General features: G+C 33.3%; 1 protein-coding gene across 7 annotated transcripts in view; it reads left to right on the forward strand.

Moving 5' to 3' along the window:
- zgc:66433 overlaps positions 1–19703 on the forward strand; it is an 89090-nt gene that overhangs the window by 6539 nt on the left and 62848 nt on the right. For 2 of the 7 annotated variants that reach the window (NM_001423521.1, NM_199273.2), the window contains 2 exon segments: positions 4061–4300; positions 14895–14951. The exons of 1 other annotated variant lie outside the window; for it this stretch is intronic. In NM_001423521.1, coding sequence (NP_001410450.1) covers positions 14902–14951 — 50 coding nt within the window. In that variant the 5' untranslated portion in view covers positions 4061–4300; positions 14895–14901. 7 annotated transcript variants of the gene reach the window in all.

The following is a 19703-nucleotide window of genomic DNA, read 5'->3' on the forward strand; positions in this document are numbered from 1 at the left end:
TGGGCTCATTTGGGCATCTCTGCTTCAACTGGCTCTATATTTGTAAATAGAAACAAATAAGTTTTAAAATTGTACAATGTATTTTAACAACATTGACCATAAAAAACATGGTATAGAAAAAAATATGAAAAGTAACTTGCCAAACTGCTGCTTACAAACTAAGCACAAACTAAGCACAAATAATGAAAGTTGTTATCATTTTCTGATTATCCAACAACCAAATGCTTTATAATGACTTAATAATACAATTATTATGTCTGTCGTAAAAAACTATATGGCTGAAAAGAAATACATATGCGTTTCTTCAGCCGCAGAGCAAGAACGTCTCAGGAAATACCAACCTGGCTTTTTTCCATAAGGAAAACTGACTGACATTCCACACAGTTTTTGAGGAGGACTGTAGGACATAGTGCAACTCTATAGAGGTTCTGTTCGCCATATGTGTGAGGTAAAAATAAGGGGGTTTGACAGCTAGCTTGAACTTGTCTGATGTCTGTGCAATTTAGTGTGAAGGAGGAATCTCTTCACCGCTCTTGACCAGAAGAAATACTTTTTTCGTAATTTAACATTTACCATTGTTTGTGTTTAAGAAGAAGAACCGACTGGGCTAAAGCTTTGTTTACACTTTTGCCGGATACTCCTACACAATTTGACTGAGTGGGAAGGAAAATATTCAAAACTTGTAGGAAGGCGAAACGTTTGTATGTAGTAAAGACTTATGGTTTGAGGTTGTGTGCACAACACATTTTCTAAAGAAAGCAGGGTTAATGACAAATGTCCTGTCACTGGAATGTTCAGTCACTTCCGTTAGAGTTGACCTTAGATATGCTAAATCTAAGGCACTGGAAGCCTGGAAACTGAAATGGGCTTTTAAGTGTCAGCCTTTTCCTATAATGTAAACGAGTTTCTTTGGTTTGTTTTTATTTAAATGTGCATGAGCAACAACATGTTGTTCTTCGTTCACTTTAGCAAGGCCAGTTCTATGTTGTCAATATTTTTGAAAACTAAAAAGCTACTTTGGGTATTAACTCATAGATTTTGTGGCTATTACATCAAATAGCACACCGCATATGTGTGCCTGGCAGGGCTCTTATTTCTCATTAAAAAAAGAAACCACGTTTACCCATTCTTCTTAATATGCTTATTTTTATGTTGTTATGTTTTTAAGAACATGTGAAACAATATAAACATGTAAACATTCTGCAAAATAATTGGAGCAGCCTGCTTTATTGACAATTGTTTTTGTTTGTTTTTGTTTACAAACATTTTAAAGACATTTTCAGCTTTAAAACACAAAATGTCATTTGTAAGTTTCTTAAGAATGTAGCCTTAAAAGCTTTTTTCAAATAGTGACAATAATAATTTATTCATTCATTTTCCTTTAGCTTAGTCTCTATTAGTCGCCACAGTGGAATAAACCACCAATTATTCCAGCATATTACAAAGCGGATACTTCTAGCCGCAACCCAGTACTGGGAAACTCTCATTTACACTCAGACTCATACACTACACACAATTAACTGCCGTAGTTAATTTAGTATTCTATTCACTTATAACTAGGCCATTTTTAGGCCAGGACATTTTTTTGCTATTTCTGTAGAAATTTTTGTAAAACATCTGCGAATGTAAGCGAATTGATTTTGGTAGTATCGTAACTAAAAACTTAATATATGAAATAACAAATTTTTAACTTTTATTTATTGTTTACAATGCAAATTCATCTAGATCTACTTATTTGGTAAACAAATCAAGTTTCTCATTCAATATGAATTATAAATAATAAATGAATAAATAAATTAATTAATTAATTAATAATCTACTAAAGAAAAAAAATTATTACTTGCCAAACTGTATTATAGATAAATCAAATGAACATTTTCGTATTAGTCATTATTATTACTGAAATTAATTTAAAAAAGGAATAAATATAAATTTACACACATTTACACAAGTAAATAAATAGACTCGATGGGCTAAAATCTGCAGTTTTCTGCGCATGCAGATTCCGTGTGGGCCTAACACATGTTTTTGGACTGTGGGGGAAACTGGAGCACCCGGAGGAAACACGTGTGAACACGAGGAGAACATGCAAACTCCATACAGAAATGCCAACTGCCCCAGCCAGGACTCGAACCAGCGACCTTCTTGCTGTGAGGTGACAGTGCTAACCACTGAACCACATGCCGCGTGACAATAAAAATGTTTTAATTAAAAAATAGCATCTTTTTTTACACTTGAAGAGATAGTTGACCCAAAAAAAGTAATTCTGTCTTCAATTACTCGCCCTCCGCTGGTTTCAAACCTGTTTGTATTTACTTTCTCTGTTGAACACAAATGAAGATGAAGAATGTTGGGATTGACTAGTATTTGTTTCTTATTATGAATGCCAATGGTTACCGGTTTCCACATTCTTCAGAATATCTTCTTTTGTGTTCAATAGGAAAAAAGCTTAATGCATCAACTTTTGAAACCACACAAGGTTTAGTAAATGGTGGTAAGTTCTCATTACAATAAGTAAATGTTTAAATAATGGTTTTATATTAAGATTAAAAAAGTAGTAAAGATAAACAGTCACCGGAGTCCTATAACTTATGGTGAGTAAATGACAGTGCTCTGCATAAATGAATACACCCCTTACAGATCTCTCTTTTAAATGAATATTTTCTGTAGTATACTATACAATAATATATTTGTGCATACATTACATACATACATTAGTCAGTACCAAAGCCAGAACTTGAAATAATCTAAAAAAATGAATGATCAGAGTGCAAATATTAGTGCACAAATGTATATGTTTACAAGGAAAATAGTAATTAATTAAAATATTTTAATAAACAGGAAAAAATAAAAGAAATCAATATATCAAATTTTATTGAAAATGTATCGTTTGAATTTAAATGTATTATCTTTCTATTCCTAAAGATTTTAGTTTACCAAACTCTTATTTTAATGGATATGAACAAAATAAAATTGTACGATAATATAATTTAATGTAATTTGTAATAGAATTTGATGTTTTTAATGTGCATTTTTGTTATTTTTATTTATTTATTTATTTATTATTTTTTATTAGTTATCATTAACTTTATTATTATTTTAAAAATTATTTTATTAGAAGTCAGAATTATTGGCCCCCTGTTTATTTTTTACCCAATTACAGTTTAATAGAAAGTATATTTCAACACATTTCTCAACATTATAGATTTAATAACTCATTTCTAATAACTGATTTATTTTATCTTTGCCATGATGAACAGCTTAAAGTGACATTTAAAGGCTTAGCTAGGTTAATTAGGCTAACAAGGCTAACTAGGCAGGCCAAAGTAATTAGGCAAATATTGTATAACAATGGTTTATTCTGTAGACTATTGAAAAAATATAGCTTAAATGGGCTATTAATTTTGACATTAAAATGTTTTTAAAAATTTAAAAACTGCTTCTAGCAGAAATAAAACAAATAAGACTTGCTCTAGAAGAAAAAAATAATATAAGACATACTGTGAACATTTCTTTGCTCTGTTAAACATCATTTGGAAAATATTTAAAAAAGAAAAAGAAAACAAATCTAATGGGGGCTAATAATTCTGAATTCAACTGTAACTGTTTAATAAAATGGTTTTGTTTAAATGCACCAAAATGTATTGGCTATAAATGAATTTTCAAAAGGGGTGTACTCATTTATCAACCCCTTAATATTATTATTATTATTATTATTATTATTATTGTTGTTGTTGTTGTTGTTGTTGTTGTTTAAACTCATTTTTTTTTCTTTTTTGATGAACTATACCTTCAAGCTAAGCCACATTGAGCATTAAGTTTCTACTGACTGACTAAAAAGTTGCTGATGATTTATTTAAACTGTGTTGGCCGTCAGCTTTCCAACCCAGAATGAGCCCCCTCCTCTCAGACACGAAGGTGGGATCTCCTTAGGGAGTTGCCCCATCTAATTATCAAATGACGCCTGGCCTGTCGGTAGTAAGCTGTCAGGCTGAGACAATAGTAGCTGATTCTGAGGATTAGGTGACGGGGGTTGAAGAGGGACGGGACGGGAGGGGGAATCCAAGAGAAAGAAGACAGAGCGTGCTCAGTCCTGAGAGACAGGCAGCAGGAGCACACATGAGGGATACACACTCTCTCAAGCCTCTTCTTTTATGAACACTCCATGTGAAGATATGAGGAAAGAGATGTTGTTAATTTGACAAACCTGGTGTAAAGCTTCACTTTTGGACAAATACACAAGGATGCACTGAACTTTTGATACTATGGCTCGATTTTACAGCTGCTTTGGGAATAAAAAGTAAGTTGCAGTCTATTTTCTTGTGGTTTTGTCATTGTGATTTTCATAATCCTGCTTGAGTTTGAATTGTAGTGGCATATAAAATGCTTTGTAGTGAGATTGTTCACGTTGAAATGAAAACACACTTCACTTGAGGTTTCTTTTTTATTGCTAGGTTTCTGTGGTGCTCTCTATAATAGCTTCTCAGATGAACCCCGCTCAATTAGAGTCTCTTTAAAAGCTCTTCTATCTAATGGTCTCATGACATGTCCAACAAGACCCTACTCATCACTACTGGCTGGTATTCCAAGACCGCTGAGAGAACATGTTGTTTACCATTGGGTTTCATCCAGAGTCTTTTGCAAGTTTAGAGAAGAGACTGTTTTGTTTATCATTTCTTTTCACAGAGGTTGCCATTTAAGACTGTTTATTCTTAAAGTCCAGCCTCCCAGGGTGTATAATAAGTGTGTTTGGACTTTTTATTGAAAGAAAATGCTTTTTACTTTGGTCTGAATGATATTGACAACATGTCCTAAAGGATTTTTTTACGTTTAGACTGGAACCAGTTTAATCCTTACATTCTGACCTTCCGTTTTCACACCATTTATGGTCCTTGCGCTCCTGTGAGAGTCTTGCTTTGTTTGTATCTACACAGTGTGTCTGTTTGGCAAGGAACTTGAGCCATCTCATGAAATAAGAGTGCAAATGTTAATGTTGGGACCCCTTTGGTGTTGCCCTCTGTGCTTTGTTGACGTCGAGCCCAAACTGTTTCTTATTTCTCATCATCTTGTAGTTGACCAGGTTGTTGTTTTTAGCAGGCTTCTGCTATCTTTTAAGACGAGTAATCTTAAAGAAGTCTCAAGTCAGTGAGAGACTACTTTATTAAAGTGTGAGGCTGTTAAATTTCCATACTGTGGACGGAGAGTGGGGTAAGATGTGCCAGTTCATAAACTTTTCCTGACACACACTGTAAAAATTGCTTTTCTTACTTAAAGTTTTTGTCTTGTTTGTAGTCCAAATATCTTAAACATTCTTAAATGAAGAAGTATTTTGTAGGCAAGCAAAGCATATTATCTTGTTTTAAGAAATAATATGTCAAAATTTAGTGAGTTTTTCCTTAAAGCAAGTAAAATAATCTACTTTTTCCTTATGACATGAGATTATTTTGCTTACTCCATTGTAGTGGTATAACGGATTACAAATCTCACGGTTCAGATCATATTATAGTTTTTTAGTCACCGATCAGACCAAAAAGGAGAGAAGATGCATGTAATTTGCTTTCCATTTATTAAAAAACAGTACTGCAAGAAACTTTTGGTTTTACCTAGGCATGCGCCGGTATAAGATTCTGACGGTATGATAACCTTGGATTAAAATATAACGGTTTAACTGTATTGTGGTTACTGCTCTAAAATATGTGCTTTTGAAAGATCTGGGTAAAAAAACTAAAACTTTTATCCATATGAACAATATATTTTATGTTGAGAAATATTTAAAATATTTTGGAGCTGTAAACATGTCAGGCAAAATAATTCAAATGAATCCTTAGCTGCGTACGAAATCACATACTTCAATTCTATATAGTACGCTAAAAACAGAATTCATAGAAATGAAAAAAAAAACTGTATGTGGGAAGTACCCGGATGACCTACTACTTCAGGTGAGATTCTGAATTGAGCATCCAATGCACGCTACACTATCCCATGATGCACAGCTATAGAATTCATGAATGGGAGTGAAGCGACTCAGCTGATGCGGGTAGGTCACATGATCATAACAAAATGGCAGATGGAGTATATAAAAAGTTCCTTTCATACTACTCACATTCATACTGTATATAACATACTTCTCTAATGACTGAGTAGTACATTTAAATTCAAATGCTAAATAGTGAGCAATTTCAGACGCAACCATTTACTTTTGCTGTCTTTATTAGTTTCGAAAGCACAGATTTCTTTACTATTTAGAATGCCATATTTGGATATCTTTTCTGCTGTAAATACTGTTGTCCTAAAAAGCAAACAAAAAAACAATAAAAAATCTTATATATTGTATTTTGCCAGTTTTAAAACCAGTTTTCCAAACCGCGATATATCTTGAAAACGGTTATCATTATATGCCTAGTTAACAAACAGAATTTAAAACCTGTAATTTAATTGTGATTTTAATTATATACTTTAATGACTTTGTAGGTAAAGAGAATAGTATCAAACAGCCATGTTTGTATGGACTATCCTTTTGTAAAACTTGGCGAAAAGTCCTACATGACAGTAATAGTTTGATTAAGGTGTTTACATGACTGTACTGCACTCCAATAATGCGACTAAAATTGGCATACTCCATATGTTTTAATTTATTTCTGTTTAGTTCGATTTTGACTTTAATCGGATTAAATTTATCAAAAATCGCTGTTTAAATGGTAATCACAGTATTGCCTTAATTGTATTGTATTGCGCAGCTATCAAACGGTCGCTCTGAATTTATCCTCTCAGTAGTAAGCAAACAGTGTGTCAGCTCCTGTTTCATTTTGCAGCCGCAAATACATCATTACATTTAGACAAAAATATATATTTTTAGGTGAATTATAACTTATAAATAGAGTATGTGACTCTTACAACAACATTTGGAGGTGTCCACGTTGCTGAGCAGCGTAAAACAATGTGAAGACTGGTGCGACTCCTTCATGCTTCACCCCCAACTTGAAAATATAATTGCCTGAGATGCTGGATTAAAATCGCATAGGGGGGTCGATTCCAGATTGCAATCTTTTTCAATTAATCGTGCAGCCCTTCAAGACAGTAGTTTTTGCTTGTCTAGAAAATGTTTCTCGATTTAGGAATTTTTAGATATTTGGACTAGAAACAAGACAAAAACTCTAAGTAAGAAAAGCTTTTTTTGCAGTGTATGTAACTGTTTTAGTTGAACATTTCATTAGTCTTGAACTACAATATTGCTTAAGCAAAAGGTTTATTTACTCTGGAAAAAAGCATTTCTGCTGGGGTTTACTTATGAATTCTCTAATAATGAATCATACAGTATCAGTTAGCCAGAATGTTGTGCTCTTTCTTTGTTGGTCCAGTTACGGCTAAGGGACTTTAGGACTTTGTGGTTAAAGTTCAGAAGAACCACAAAAATACAGATGGTTTTTTAGCATGTCTGGATTTATGATAGCTACTTTGAGTTTTTAATCTGTCAGTCAGTACCGGCTGTAAAGGCCTTTCAAACACAGAGTCCATGCGGTAATATTGCCTAAAATATCTGCCTGAATGGAAAAACATCTTTACAGATAATTCAGAGTTTGATAAATGTTCTGTGTCTGTAATTGTAGGGTACTATAAATATACTGTATTATTACTCTACTACTTGTACTAAAATGTACAAGTCTGATGTAAAGTCTGCTAAATTAAACCTCAATGGTGTAATTCACCAGAAACTATAAAAATGCTGTGTACAATTTTATAAAATTCCTGTTCATGTGGAGCTGTGTTTAAATGTGATCACTCATTTTGGTAGATTTCACAACCTAACCCAAAAGTGCATGCTTATTATCTGTACTGTGCTGAAGGTGGTGTTTAAAAGATCATTTGCATCTTAAATGAATGTTCACAGAATAAATCACAGTGTCGGTTTTTTGCTGTCCCATTGCAACAAACTGCCATGTAAAAGAAATAGAGCTTATTGTTAAGGGAGTCAACTAATGGCGAGGATGTTCTTTCTCTTCAGACATAATTTAGGGAATGAGATGGGAATGGTCACCAATTTAGCTAACGTTGTCAGCTGATTGAGCCAAATGGTGACTGCAGTTGGTTTATTAAACTTTTTAGTGTGGTTTACTCTGGGTTTCGCTCTGCCTGTAGAATCTGCAAGGTAAAACGGCTAATTATTGTGTGACAGCCATTCAAACATTTGTTGCCTATAAGATTTTTTTTTCTTTCATTCAGTAATGAAGCATTAAATTGATCAAAAATGGCAATACAGACACTTACAATCTTACCAACAATTGCGATTCATCACTAAAAACTTTGAAGACGGTCAAAAATGTAATGCCCTGTCATTGCTAAAGTTCGCTAAAGGTTTTTTTGTTGTTGTTGTTTTTGTTATTTTGTTTTTATGATACTGGTGCCAAATCAATACTTTTGCAGATCCTAAACATTGAGCAGAAACGTACAAAAAGACTGTCATAACGGAACCCTGGGGGGTAGAGGGGGAGGGGGGATTTTAAATTGTACACTATCTTCTAAGTTTGAAGTATATTTTTTTATGTAAAAATATGTTACTACAAAGCACACATTTCAATAAATTCATAATGAAACCTAAAGGCTGATGTGTAAAGCACATGTGTATGATCTGGTGCAGCTCTCGCAGTGGCTGATGCCGACATGCACCTCTCAAAAAATGTAACTATACCTCGCAACGATGTGTAGCACAAGCTGTGTGATTAGTCAGCTTGCTAGCAGTGACAAGCGTTGGCATGTTTGTGATCATGAGGGCGAACCCGGGCCCGATGGAGCGAGTGTTTACAAATGTCAAGTCCTATCAAGGAGCTCCAATTGTTATCTTTTGTTTTGTGTTTACCTTATGATTAAAGTAAATGAGAGATTTTTAGCTACTTGTAGCATTCAGAAATCCTAAATAAAAACCTACTGCCAGCTAGCATTTCATAAGTGTTTTTGCAGAGCAACACAAACAGCATACAAAAGTATAAATGCACAACTACACGCAAGGCAGGCGCTGTGGGCCACGCTGATCACTCGACATAGAAGTATAAATTAGCCTTAAGCCACCTATCCCAACTACAATAATTTACACTGAATAACAGTAACAGAACTAATAGCGAAGTAGTCTGTAATTCTGCAATACTGAAAACTATACAGCATTTTCCTATGCTTTTGCAAAAAAATTACAATACTTGCCATCTCTGGCGAAATAGGATATCTTTTCACACTTACATTTTCTACACTTAAAGAAAATAAATTTTTGGTGTAATGTAATTTAATTATGACACTCATTTCCACACATTTGAATCGTGTCATTTCATCTTATTTGAATGAATTTATTTCAGCTTACTTTAATTGGTTTATTTCAGCTTATTTGAATTGCATATTTTAACTTATTTTTGCTAAATAAAGTTCATGAGGAAAATACATTTTTATCCATTTATATCTGATCTATTTCCTGAGACAAAACAGAGCAGGAAACACATGGACATCATGAGAACAACAAATAAGAAAAAACAACAGACAACGAGAGAACACAAACTGATATATACATTATAGTCTTGTTATGAGTGGGAATGAACCCCAGCTGTGTGTGCGTGTGTCTAAATGACCGTAAGCTAAGGCAGGAGAGATTGGTGCAAAGCATCCTGGTAGTAGTAGTTTATGTGGTGTGTGTGTGTGTGTGTGTAGCTCTTCAGTGATCTGCATAGGCTAGATCGGTGGTGATCGTGACAGCAACAAACAGCATTTTTGCTAAATAAGCTGCCAACACCCAAAGTGCTTTTGCAAGGTAGTAAAACTCAAAACATTTCATGAAACCCTTCTAAATCTACAAACTAAGTAAAGATTAAACTCTAACACAAAGTTTTATTAACTTTCAACAGCTAAAATTAATTTTGTCAACATTTCCCTTTCTTAATTCAGTCCCGCGCACAGCATATACTCCAAAAAATTATGTTAAAATGAGCTAAAACCAATGAGATATAACTAATCTTGAGTTTTTTTGGTGGGATAACCTAATGTTGTATGTTCAATCCACTTACATTTGTAAAAACTAATATGTTAACTTAATTTCCTTTATGTTGTCCCAACAACACGTAATCATAATGATGTGCATACTTTTGGTTTCTGCTCGTGGCTGCTGTCACTTTGAGAGAAAAAAAATTTACATACATGTAAATCATACTGTACTTCATACTCACAATGCTCCCATTTAATTGTTCTGTGCAACAATCAGATTGTTATTTAACTTTTTTACCTGTTATTTACAGCCTATACTGTTCACAGTAGCCATCATTGGCAGCACGCGCGCATCCTCTCAGTAGTAAACAAGCCACAAATTAGTTATTGCATCAAGACAATTACATTTTTGGGTGAATTTTAACACATTTAAGACCATTTGGAGGTGTCAATGTTGCTAAAATGTGAAAACTTGTGCGACCTCCTTTATGCTTCTCCCCTTAACTTGAAAATATAATTGGCTGAATCGTAGAAAATCTAAGGGTGCTTTCACACATGTGAATCGATTCAGTTGTTCAGAAACAAGGATTAAAATTGTTACATTGTTGCTCTTTGCTCTTGATGCAGTTCACTTTCACACTGCAAAGTTTCTAAACGGACCAAAAGAGCTAAAACAAGTCACGTGTGAGTAAAGCTCCTCACATTGGTCAGAGTTTCACAGTTTATTTTGCAGAGTTTTGCTCCAAACGAACCATGCTAACTAGGCAAACGAGACAGTCTAGGTGTGAAAGCACCCTAAATTATGATCATGTGTTGGGTCAAATCGAGATCAAGATCTTTTTATTCGATTAATCGTGCAGCTCTATTTTATGTTGTCCCAAAACAAAACAATTAGGTTAATGGTTTACAAATTTAAGCAGATTAAGCAGAAAACAAATAAACTGACCAACAAATGACAACAGTTTTGTTTCAGCTTATTTTAAACTTGTAATTTGATCAAGCATCGGTAATCTTTTTTATAGTTATTATTAATTGAGTGTAATAAGATTGTTTAAAATTATACAGTACACAATTATTACATTTTTGAATGAGTAGTTATTATATATTCCTGATTTTACATATTTTATTACCTGAAGAGGCATTTTGATGAGCCCTTTTTACATTAGGTTAGACATCACACTGAACCAAATGGCATAATGGACAGACTCTTCGCCTGATTTACATTCTCGTTAGATATGTCGTCCACTTCAGCTAATGTCCGGAGAAAGCACTGCTGTCCTTTCAGCCTGAGAGCAGAACATTATTCTGACATTTTCTTTGAGGTGCTCAGCGGATGCTGTGAATTGAGGGAGTCCATCACTACATTAGTCGTTGTTGATGTGTGGTTCCCCATGGAGGAGCTCAGGTCTAACGCAGTATTGCATAAGATGACTCGGATTGCCAGGATGTTGAATGATGAATGAAGATTTGCAGTCACATATTTGATCATCATTTTTACAGATTTTTCTTATTTAATGTCTGGCTGGCAGAGCTGCACCAAAAGATTTTATGTTGATTTATCTATTTATAATAATTCTATATGATTTAATATGTTAGCAGCTGGCAGCTTAATTAAAATTGGTAGCTGCTAGTTACCCATAATAAAATGTAATGATATAGTTTAATGAGAGATATTAATATAAATCTAAGTACCATAAAATACAGTTGAAGTCAGAATTATTAGCTCCCCTGTTAAATTTTTTCTTCAATTTCTGTTTAATGTAGAGAAGATTTTTTTCAGCACATTTCTAAACATAATAGTTTTAATAACCCATTTCTAATAACTAATTTATTTTATCTTTCCATGATGACAGTAAATAATAATTGACGAGATCTTTTTCAAGACACTTTTATACAGCTTAAAGTGCATTTAAAGGCTTAACTAGGTTAATTAGGTTAACTAGACAGGTTTGGGTAATTAGGCAAGTTATTGTATAACAATGGTTTGTTCTGTAGACTTTTGAAAAAGATTTTATCTTAAAGAGGCTAATAATTTTGTCCTTTAAAATGGTGTTTAAACAATTAATAACTGACTTTATTCTTGCCAAAATTAAACAAATAAGACTTTCTCCAGAATAAAAAACATTATCAGACATACTGTGAAAATTTCCTTGCTCTGTTAAACATCATTTGGGAAATATTTGAAAAAGAAAAAGAAATTCAAAGGGGGGCTAATAATTCTCACTTCAACTGTATATCTGTTGATATTTTCACAAGTACATCTTTAAAAACACAAATACTTAAATAGCAAATCTTAAAATCAATATCAACATTTAATACATTATTATAATTAAGTGCCATTTAAATTATTTGACTAATTGTATAAACTACTTATGTAAAACAAGATAAAACAGCGCAATTCTTGAGTTTTTTTTTTTTTGGACAGCTTAATTGTTTTATGTTCAATCTTTAAATTGTAAAAGCCATTAAGTAAACTTAATTGATTTGCATTAGGACAACGTGAAGGGATTGTGTGGAACCCACCATTTTTACAGTGATTTGATTAATTTTTGACTATAATTTTAATATTGACTAGAGCTGTACAATGTATTGTTTTAGCATTGATATCACAATATGCGCATCCGCAATAGTCACATGACAAAGACATGCAATGTCCAGTCTGAATTATAGTTGACCAGGAGCTACTGTATTGTATTTAATCACTGTATTAATATGGACTTTATATGATTCATGCAAAAAAATATTTCTTACTTAGAATTTTTGTCTTGTTTCTAGTCCAAATATCCACATTTCATAGTGAAAACAAGATTATTTCACTTACCCCACTGGCAGATAATTTCCTTAAAACAAGCAAAATCTCTTAATTTTAACTTATTTTTTATGACCGTGAAAACTAAACAATATTTTTACTTGGTCTAGATTTTTTTATATACAGTTGAAGTCGAAAATTGTCAATATATATACAGTTGAAGTCCCCCTTTAAACTATTTTTTTCTTTTTCAAATATTTCCCAAATGATGTTTAACAGAGCAAGGAAATGTTCACAGTATGTCTGATAATATATTTTTTTTCTGGAGAAAAAAGCAGTTTTTAATTTTTTAAACACAATTTTAAGGTCAAAATTATTAGCCCCTTTAAGCTAATTTTTTTTTCTGATAGTCTACAGAACAAACCATCGTTATACAATAACTTGCCCAATACCCTAACATGCCTAGTTAACCTAAATAACCTAGTTAAGCCTTTAAATGTAGCTTTAAGCTGTATAGAAGTGTCTTGAAAAATATCTAGTCGAATAGTATTTACTGCCATCATGACAAAGATAAAATAAATCAGTTATTAGAGACTATTATGTTAAGAAATGTGTTGAAGAAATCTTCTCTCCGTTCGGGGGTCTAATTATTCAGGGGGTTAATAATTCTTACTTCAATATCTGGACTAGAAACAAGACAAAACAAAGTAAGAAAAGCTTGTGATTATTTAATTTCTGTACCCGAATACTATTAGACTCCCCAGACAACCGTCAAATAGTGCTATTGAAACTACCTTCTAAAAACAGTAGTCATATTGCCAATGTTTATCGCAGAAAAATAAAACATCGCAACAACAATAGTACAACTTTTAATTACATTAATTTGACATAATATTTTATCGTTCTCTCTCTCTCTCTCTTTCTCTCTTTCTCTCTTTCACTACATAAACCTGTGCTTCCCACACATAGGCTTCACTTAAGCGGGCCGCCCAGGTATATTAACGGCTGCCCAAGTATGTGACATTTATTCTTTTACAGTTTTTTGTATCCGCCCAATAGCTAAACATTCGCGATCGATTACCTAGTGGAAAATGTCATCTCGCACTCATGTTGAGTGTGCGCAAGACAATTTCGTGTGTTCTGCAGAGACCTACAGATACGTGCCTTTTTGGGACTTACAATGCATCCATCCGGGGTTTCTAAATCTCCTTAAATGTCTGGGATTTGGCCTTTGGTTTCGCTTATAAGCCGCTGTCATTTTTATTTTAAACCTGATTTAGCCGCGAGACACATTATACAATTAATACTTTGATCTAAACGACTCAGATAAACTTTTCTATTTACTCAGAGACGATGATATTACATCTAAACTGGCTGCGAAATTGAGTATATGCACACCATAAGAAAATAGTTATTTACAGTTACACCGTTGTTTAAATAATCTACTTGATTTTTATATATGTTTTAATTTCTTTGTCATTTATTTACCATTTGCTGTATATTTCTTTAATTGATGATGATGATGTTGATTTATTGCATATTTTATACATATCTAACATGCTTTGGCAATGCTGTACAAAATGTCAGCAGCAGATTTTACCTGTCAGTGGGTGCACATGGCTCCTATAGAATAAAAGTAAATCAAATAGTGGATTTCCTTTTTAATTCAACTTTACTTAAAAAAAACTTAACCCATCGAAAAGAAACAGTATAATGAATAAAATATGGTTAAAAATCCCTTTTTTGTCGCATGTAGGTAACCATGTTCCATGGGTAAAAGGTGTGTTTCAATTCTGTAACCACCACAAGTATTTCAAACCTGGGAAGCACTGCAAACATACGCACAATTGACTACAGAAAATGTGCATTATTCATTTAAGGTTCATCATGACCATAATCTTAAAGTATCATCCTAGATAAATAATTAGTTTCAAAATTCTTATGTTAATCTAATTTACACTGTGCATTTAAACTATTTATTTCAACAAAAGCAGTGTACGTGCAAATTATTTAATTTCCTGTAGCTTTTTTTATGTTCTCTAAAAGCAAAATGTACGAGTCTAACACATCTAGCATGCTTGTTATGCTTATGTCTTCTGCTTTAACACTTCTCTTTACTAACTTTCTCTCTTTTTTTCTCTCTGTCTATCTTCTTCTTCCTCCCTTTCTCCCCCTCTTCATCCAAAAGTTAAGACATGAAGCGTCGGACGTCATCACAGAACCCTGGCGTTGGAGGCAGTCCAAGGTCAGTTCATTAGTGCTTGTAGAGCTCTGAACACCCTCTCCGCTATCATAGCCATGTAACGATAAAGGAGACACTATTTAGCCAGAAAGATGCGTTTGGAAAAGAAGCCAGTTTAGTTTGTTTGATAAACATTTTGAAGGTGCAATAGCTCACCCAAAATGTAAATTCTGTCATCATTTACTTGTTCCCATGCAATTCCAAACCAGTATGAGTTTCTTTCATCCTTGAAAGGCAAATACATTGTTTTGCATCCATGCACACTGCTGAGCTTTACAAATGGCTTTATAAAAGCATTTTAAAAAGCAGCACACAAATTATAGCGCCTATAATCTTGGGCTGGGTAATTTTTTATGTATTTTTTTATTTTATTTTTATTTTTATGTGCATTTTATCAGTAGGCCACTTCTAGTAAACTCGTAGCACATGCTTTCAGATGGAGCAGCATTTACCTTACACTGTAAAACCCCACAATCAACTTCATCAAATGAAATGAGTGTAGTTATGTTTTGAACTCAGTGTTGAAAGTAATGAGTTAATTAAATACCTTATTACTTCAACTTAAATGGAGTAAGTTCACAGTACTCATATAGATTAGTTTTTTAACTCAATTGGTTTGTGACAATCGGATTCCTCGAACGTTTTTTTGTGGAATCACAAAATCGTCAAAAATTGCCCAAAAGTTCAAGGGCAATACGCCTATTTTTTGCACTACTATAGGCAAATATTTAATAAACTAAAAATATTATTTGGTACGTTTTCTTTATGTACTAGGGTCAGTGGCAGTTCTTTGTTGTAAAGTTTGTTTCCTTTGTGACCTATAAAAAAAGCTGCTGCTATTTTGTTGAATTGTGTCTGCTTTCATTTTCATACACACTAATAGGGGAAGACTAATTCTATTAAATGATACTAATCTACAATAATAAATATTGTTCACTACAAAATGGATGGATGGATGGATGGATGGATGGACGAATTATTAGACAGACAGACAGGCAGACAACAACCGGCTGGATCTACATTATCCCTTATGTAAAACAGTTGAAAATCTGCCTGGAACTACTTTGATTGTGCAGTTCCTTGAAAATAATGGCACACCTTAGAATGTTCAACAGCCAATCAGAATCAGGCATTCAACCAAATCAACCACTATTGCATTTCTCAAACAAAATTCTTCAGGTATACTTTTGTGAAAAAGCGAGTGATTATCCCGATTAAAACTGCCTAAAACAATTATTTTTCACCCAACCATTTCAAAGGAGACTCACAGATGATCATAATGGTATCATACGACTCACATGACTTTCATAATCACCCTTTGGCAATGTGACTGTGTCTCTGCATTCATTATGCCTCTGAATATCTGTATGGTCTGTGCTTTATGCTGTGCATTAATGCTTTAGCCATGACTGTTCTTTGTGTGGTTTTTCTCGTCTCGTTCTTTCATATGCCAACATAAGCTATCTGTGAATCACTCATCTGTGAATCTGTGAAGCAGACTTTATATGTACTTCCCCCGAGATAGACAGAGGAAATGAAGGAGCGCTATCTGATGACATCGAGTACAGGTCATGCATGTGCTCTGATGTCACTCCAGCCCCTCAAACCATTAGAACTTATCTGTGCATGTTAAGCATCGTAGAGTGTGTGAGAAACTGCAAATCTGGTCTGTGTTAAACAGTGGAGGACTGATTGACTTGCATGGTAAGGATTTTTCCTTGTGGTAAGGAAAATTGATTCTCGTTTAACATTAGTTGACTGTCGTTATCTGGTCTCGTGATTTTCAGTACGCAGTTAAATGAAGTACTTAAACCACATAACTGAAACTAGATGTTTACTTTTTTATGAAAATATCAATGTGCTTGTCTGTACAGACGTTGCAAATTCAGTTAACTCAAGGTTTATTTAATTTGAGAGAATGCTGTTATTCTTATTCTATATTATGCTTTTAATTATCATTACTGTGAATGGATTTGTATCTCAAAAAGCATCTTGCAGATACTTGATACTTCATTCATTCATTCATTTTCTTGTCGGCTCAGTCCCTTCATTATTCCGGGGACACCACAGCGGAATGAACCGCCAACTTATCCAGCAAGTTTTTGCGCAGCGGATGCCCATCCAGCCCAACCCATCCCTGGGAAATACTTGATACTTAAGATGCTTAAAATACTTTGATCACTAAAGAGGATAAAAAATGAGCAAGAAAGACCAAAGCACGTTGAATGTGCTTAAATTTGGAAATGCCTCTTGTAGTTTTGCTGTTGGATGTGAATATGACTGATATTTGGCTCAGCTGCTTTGCGTCTTTAAGCATGTGTTTGGCAGACATGTTAAAAGTGGGAGCCAGATGAAAATCAATGATGACTTGAGTTTTTGACATTGATTCTGCTCTCCTGTATGTGCTTTAGTACATTGTTCCTTTTAAAGAGTTTGGCAAAAATATAATAATTTTCTGCACTGTATAAACAACAGTCTCACTTTAGTGTTATTTTTTTAAATGTTGAAAACGAAACAATATTTGTATTAGTTAAACAAAAAAATGGATTGAATAAATCCTTATTTAAAGGGATGCTCACCCTTGTGAAGCTATTACAGAAGTAACTGAAACTGCAATTCATTGAAATTTATTGAAATATATATATATATATATATATATATATATATATATATATATATATATATATATATATATATATATATATATATATATATATAAAAATAACTCATCCGTTTAAGTTAAAAGTTAAGTTGTATTATCACCTCAGCTGTTTCCGGCTGATAAGCCACTGAGCTCGGCATATACATTGTATTTTTTGTTTTGTTTTATGTGGCTTTAGACAGTCAATTGCTTTTTGGAATTATTTTTTACAATTATCAGATATTATGGCATGCTGTGTGAACTTTATTGTGCTCACAAACCGTTCACGTGGCCTCCATTTCCCAAGTGAGTGAAATTATTTCTTATATATCATCTCTATAAATCTATTTGTTTTATTTAACGTCATTTATCTTTTATAATTTTATTTAGACCTGCAATGCACTCCAGAATCCTACAGATTGATTAGCTGTAGGCTCTTGAACAGTCTTCTGAAACTGTCATATAGTGTTATACTGGATTTCATAAATAGCCTTGTATTTACTAACACAGACTATATTTGAAGTATTTGGAAGTTTTTTGCAATTTCCTCCTGTAGAAAAACTTCATAACAATGATGTTTTGTGGCTCAAAGTATTACAACAGTGTTTTTAAAGACTTAACACTTTATTGATATAGTACACAACCAAGTACATGTGGTCAGAACACAAATGAGTCGCAGGTAATAAAGTATTAAACGTTTCTACCAAAAAAGCCTGTCTAAGCAAAATACTAGAAGGCATTTGTAGCTCTGCTCATGCTCATCCTCTTTGCCCCTATTTGGGTACGATGACGCGCAAACAAGTTGGTGCCGGATGGCCACGCCCACCTGTAGCTTCTTTTGCGCTCTTCAGAAACCTATGGGTGATGTCACGGATACTACATCCATATCTTTTACAGCTTATAGTTAAAACAAATATTGCTCAAATATTCAAAAATACCAAGAATATACACTATAAAAATAATAGTTTTCAACCCAGTTTCGGGTAAAATATGGACCAACTTAGCCACTGAGTTAAATTGTTCAATTAATTTTTAAATAACTCTAACCTAGTAGTTTTACCTAACATTGGGTTAAAACTACCCACATTTTTTTATTCGTTATTGCTACTGCTGAAAACTCAAAATGTTTGGCTGAATTAGCTGATAACCACTGGTGACACAGGCTTAAATTTGTCTTGTAACTTGTCCAGTCCAGAGCTGAAATGGTTAGGTGACGACAATATAAAAAAATTGCTGTTTTTTTGCTGCCAAATAATTGATGTATATAAATTAGGGCTGCACTATATATTGTTTCATCAACGATATTGCAGTGTGTGTGTTCACAATAGTCACATCGCAGCATTTGCCATGTTAAATTGGGATTATAGTCGATCAACAATAGAGTATACATGAGATTTGTTGAGTCATTGCAATATATAACAAAGTGAAACTTTATCATTTGCATGCACTTTAAAGGAATTTCAAGAAAGCGGAAAGCATCCAGCACAATAACGTAAAACATTTGTAACTTTAATGAATAGAAATGTTACTGAAATATTAATACAATGAAGACTATAAAGTGTTATTTAACATTGCCGTATAACGTTTCTGTATCTGAATACTGTTTGACTCTCTGAAAAAAACATAAAGAACTGTTTTTTACTTGTTTCTTTGCTCTTTTGTAATTAATCTTGCAATTGTACTTTTTCTACATGATTCACACTCTTACAAAATCAACCCAACCAATCCAAATAAATGATTTCTTTTTTTTACAAATAGAGCTATTCAAGCTATATGGTGAAATTGTATTCATATCGCAATCTACATCACAGCAAAACAAAATATCGCAATGTCAGATTTTTCCAATATCGTGCAGCATAATATAAATGCAGATTTTTTTTACTGGGTATGAAAATCGACCCACAACAGAAGGTATACAGTTAAGAAAGCATCTAAAACTAGCAATGCAGATATTTCCATGAACTCTTCAGCTAGTCAACTCATGTGATGTTTATTTCTGAAGCACAATAATGCAATAGATTGCTTTAAAGCGAGCAGCTTTATAATATTAATTTTAGCATGAACCGGACGATGCTGAGACTTTTCCTTCAGTATGTTAGAGTATTTTCAACTGA

The sequence above is a fragment of the Danio rerio genome, chromosome 14 (genome assembly GCF_049306965.1).
Source record: "Danio rerio strain Tuebingen ecotype United States chromosome 14, GRCz12tu, whole genome shotgun sequence".
Lineage (NCBI taxonomy): Eukaryota > Metazoa > Chordata > Actinopteri > Cypriniformes > Danionidae > Danio > Danio rerio.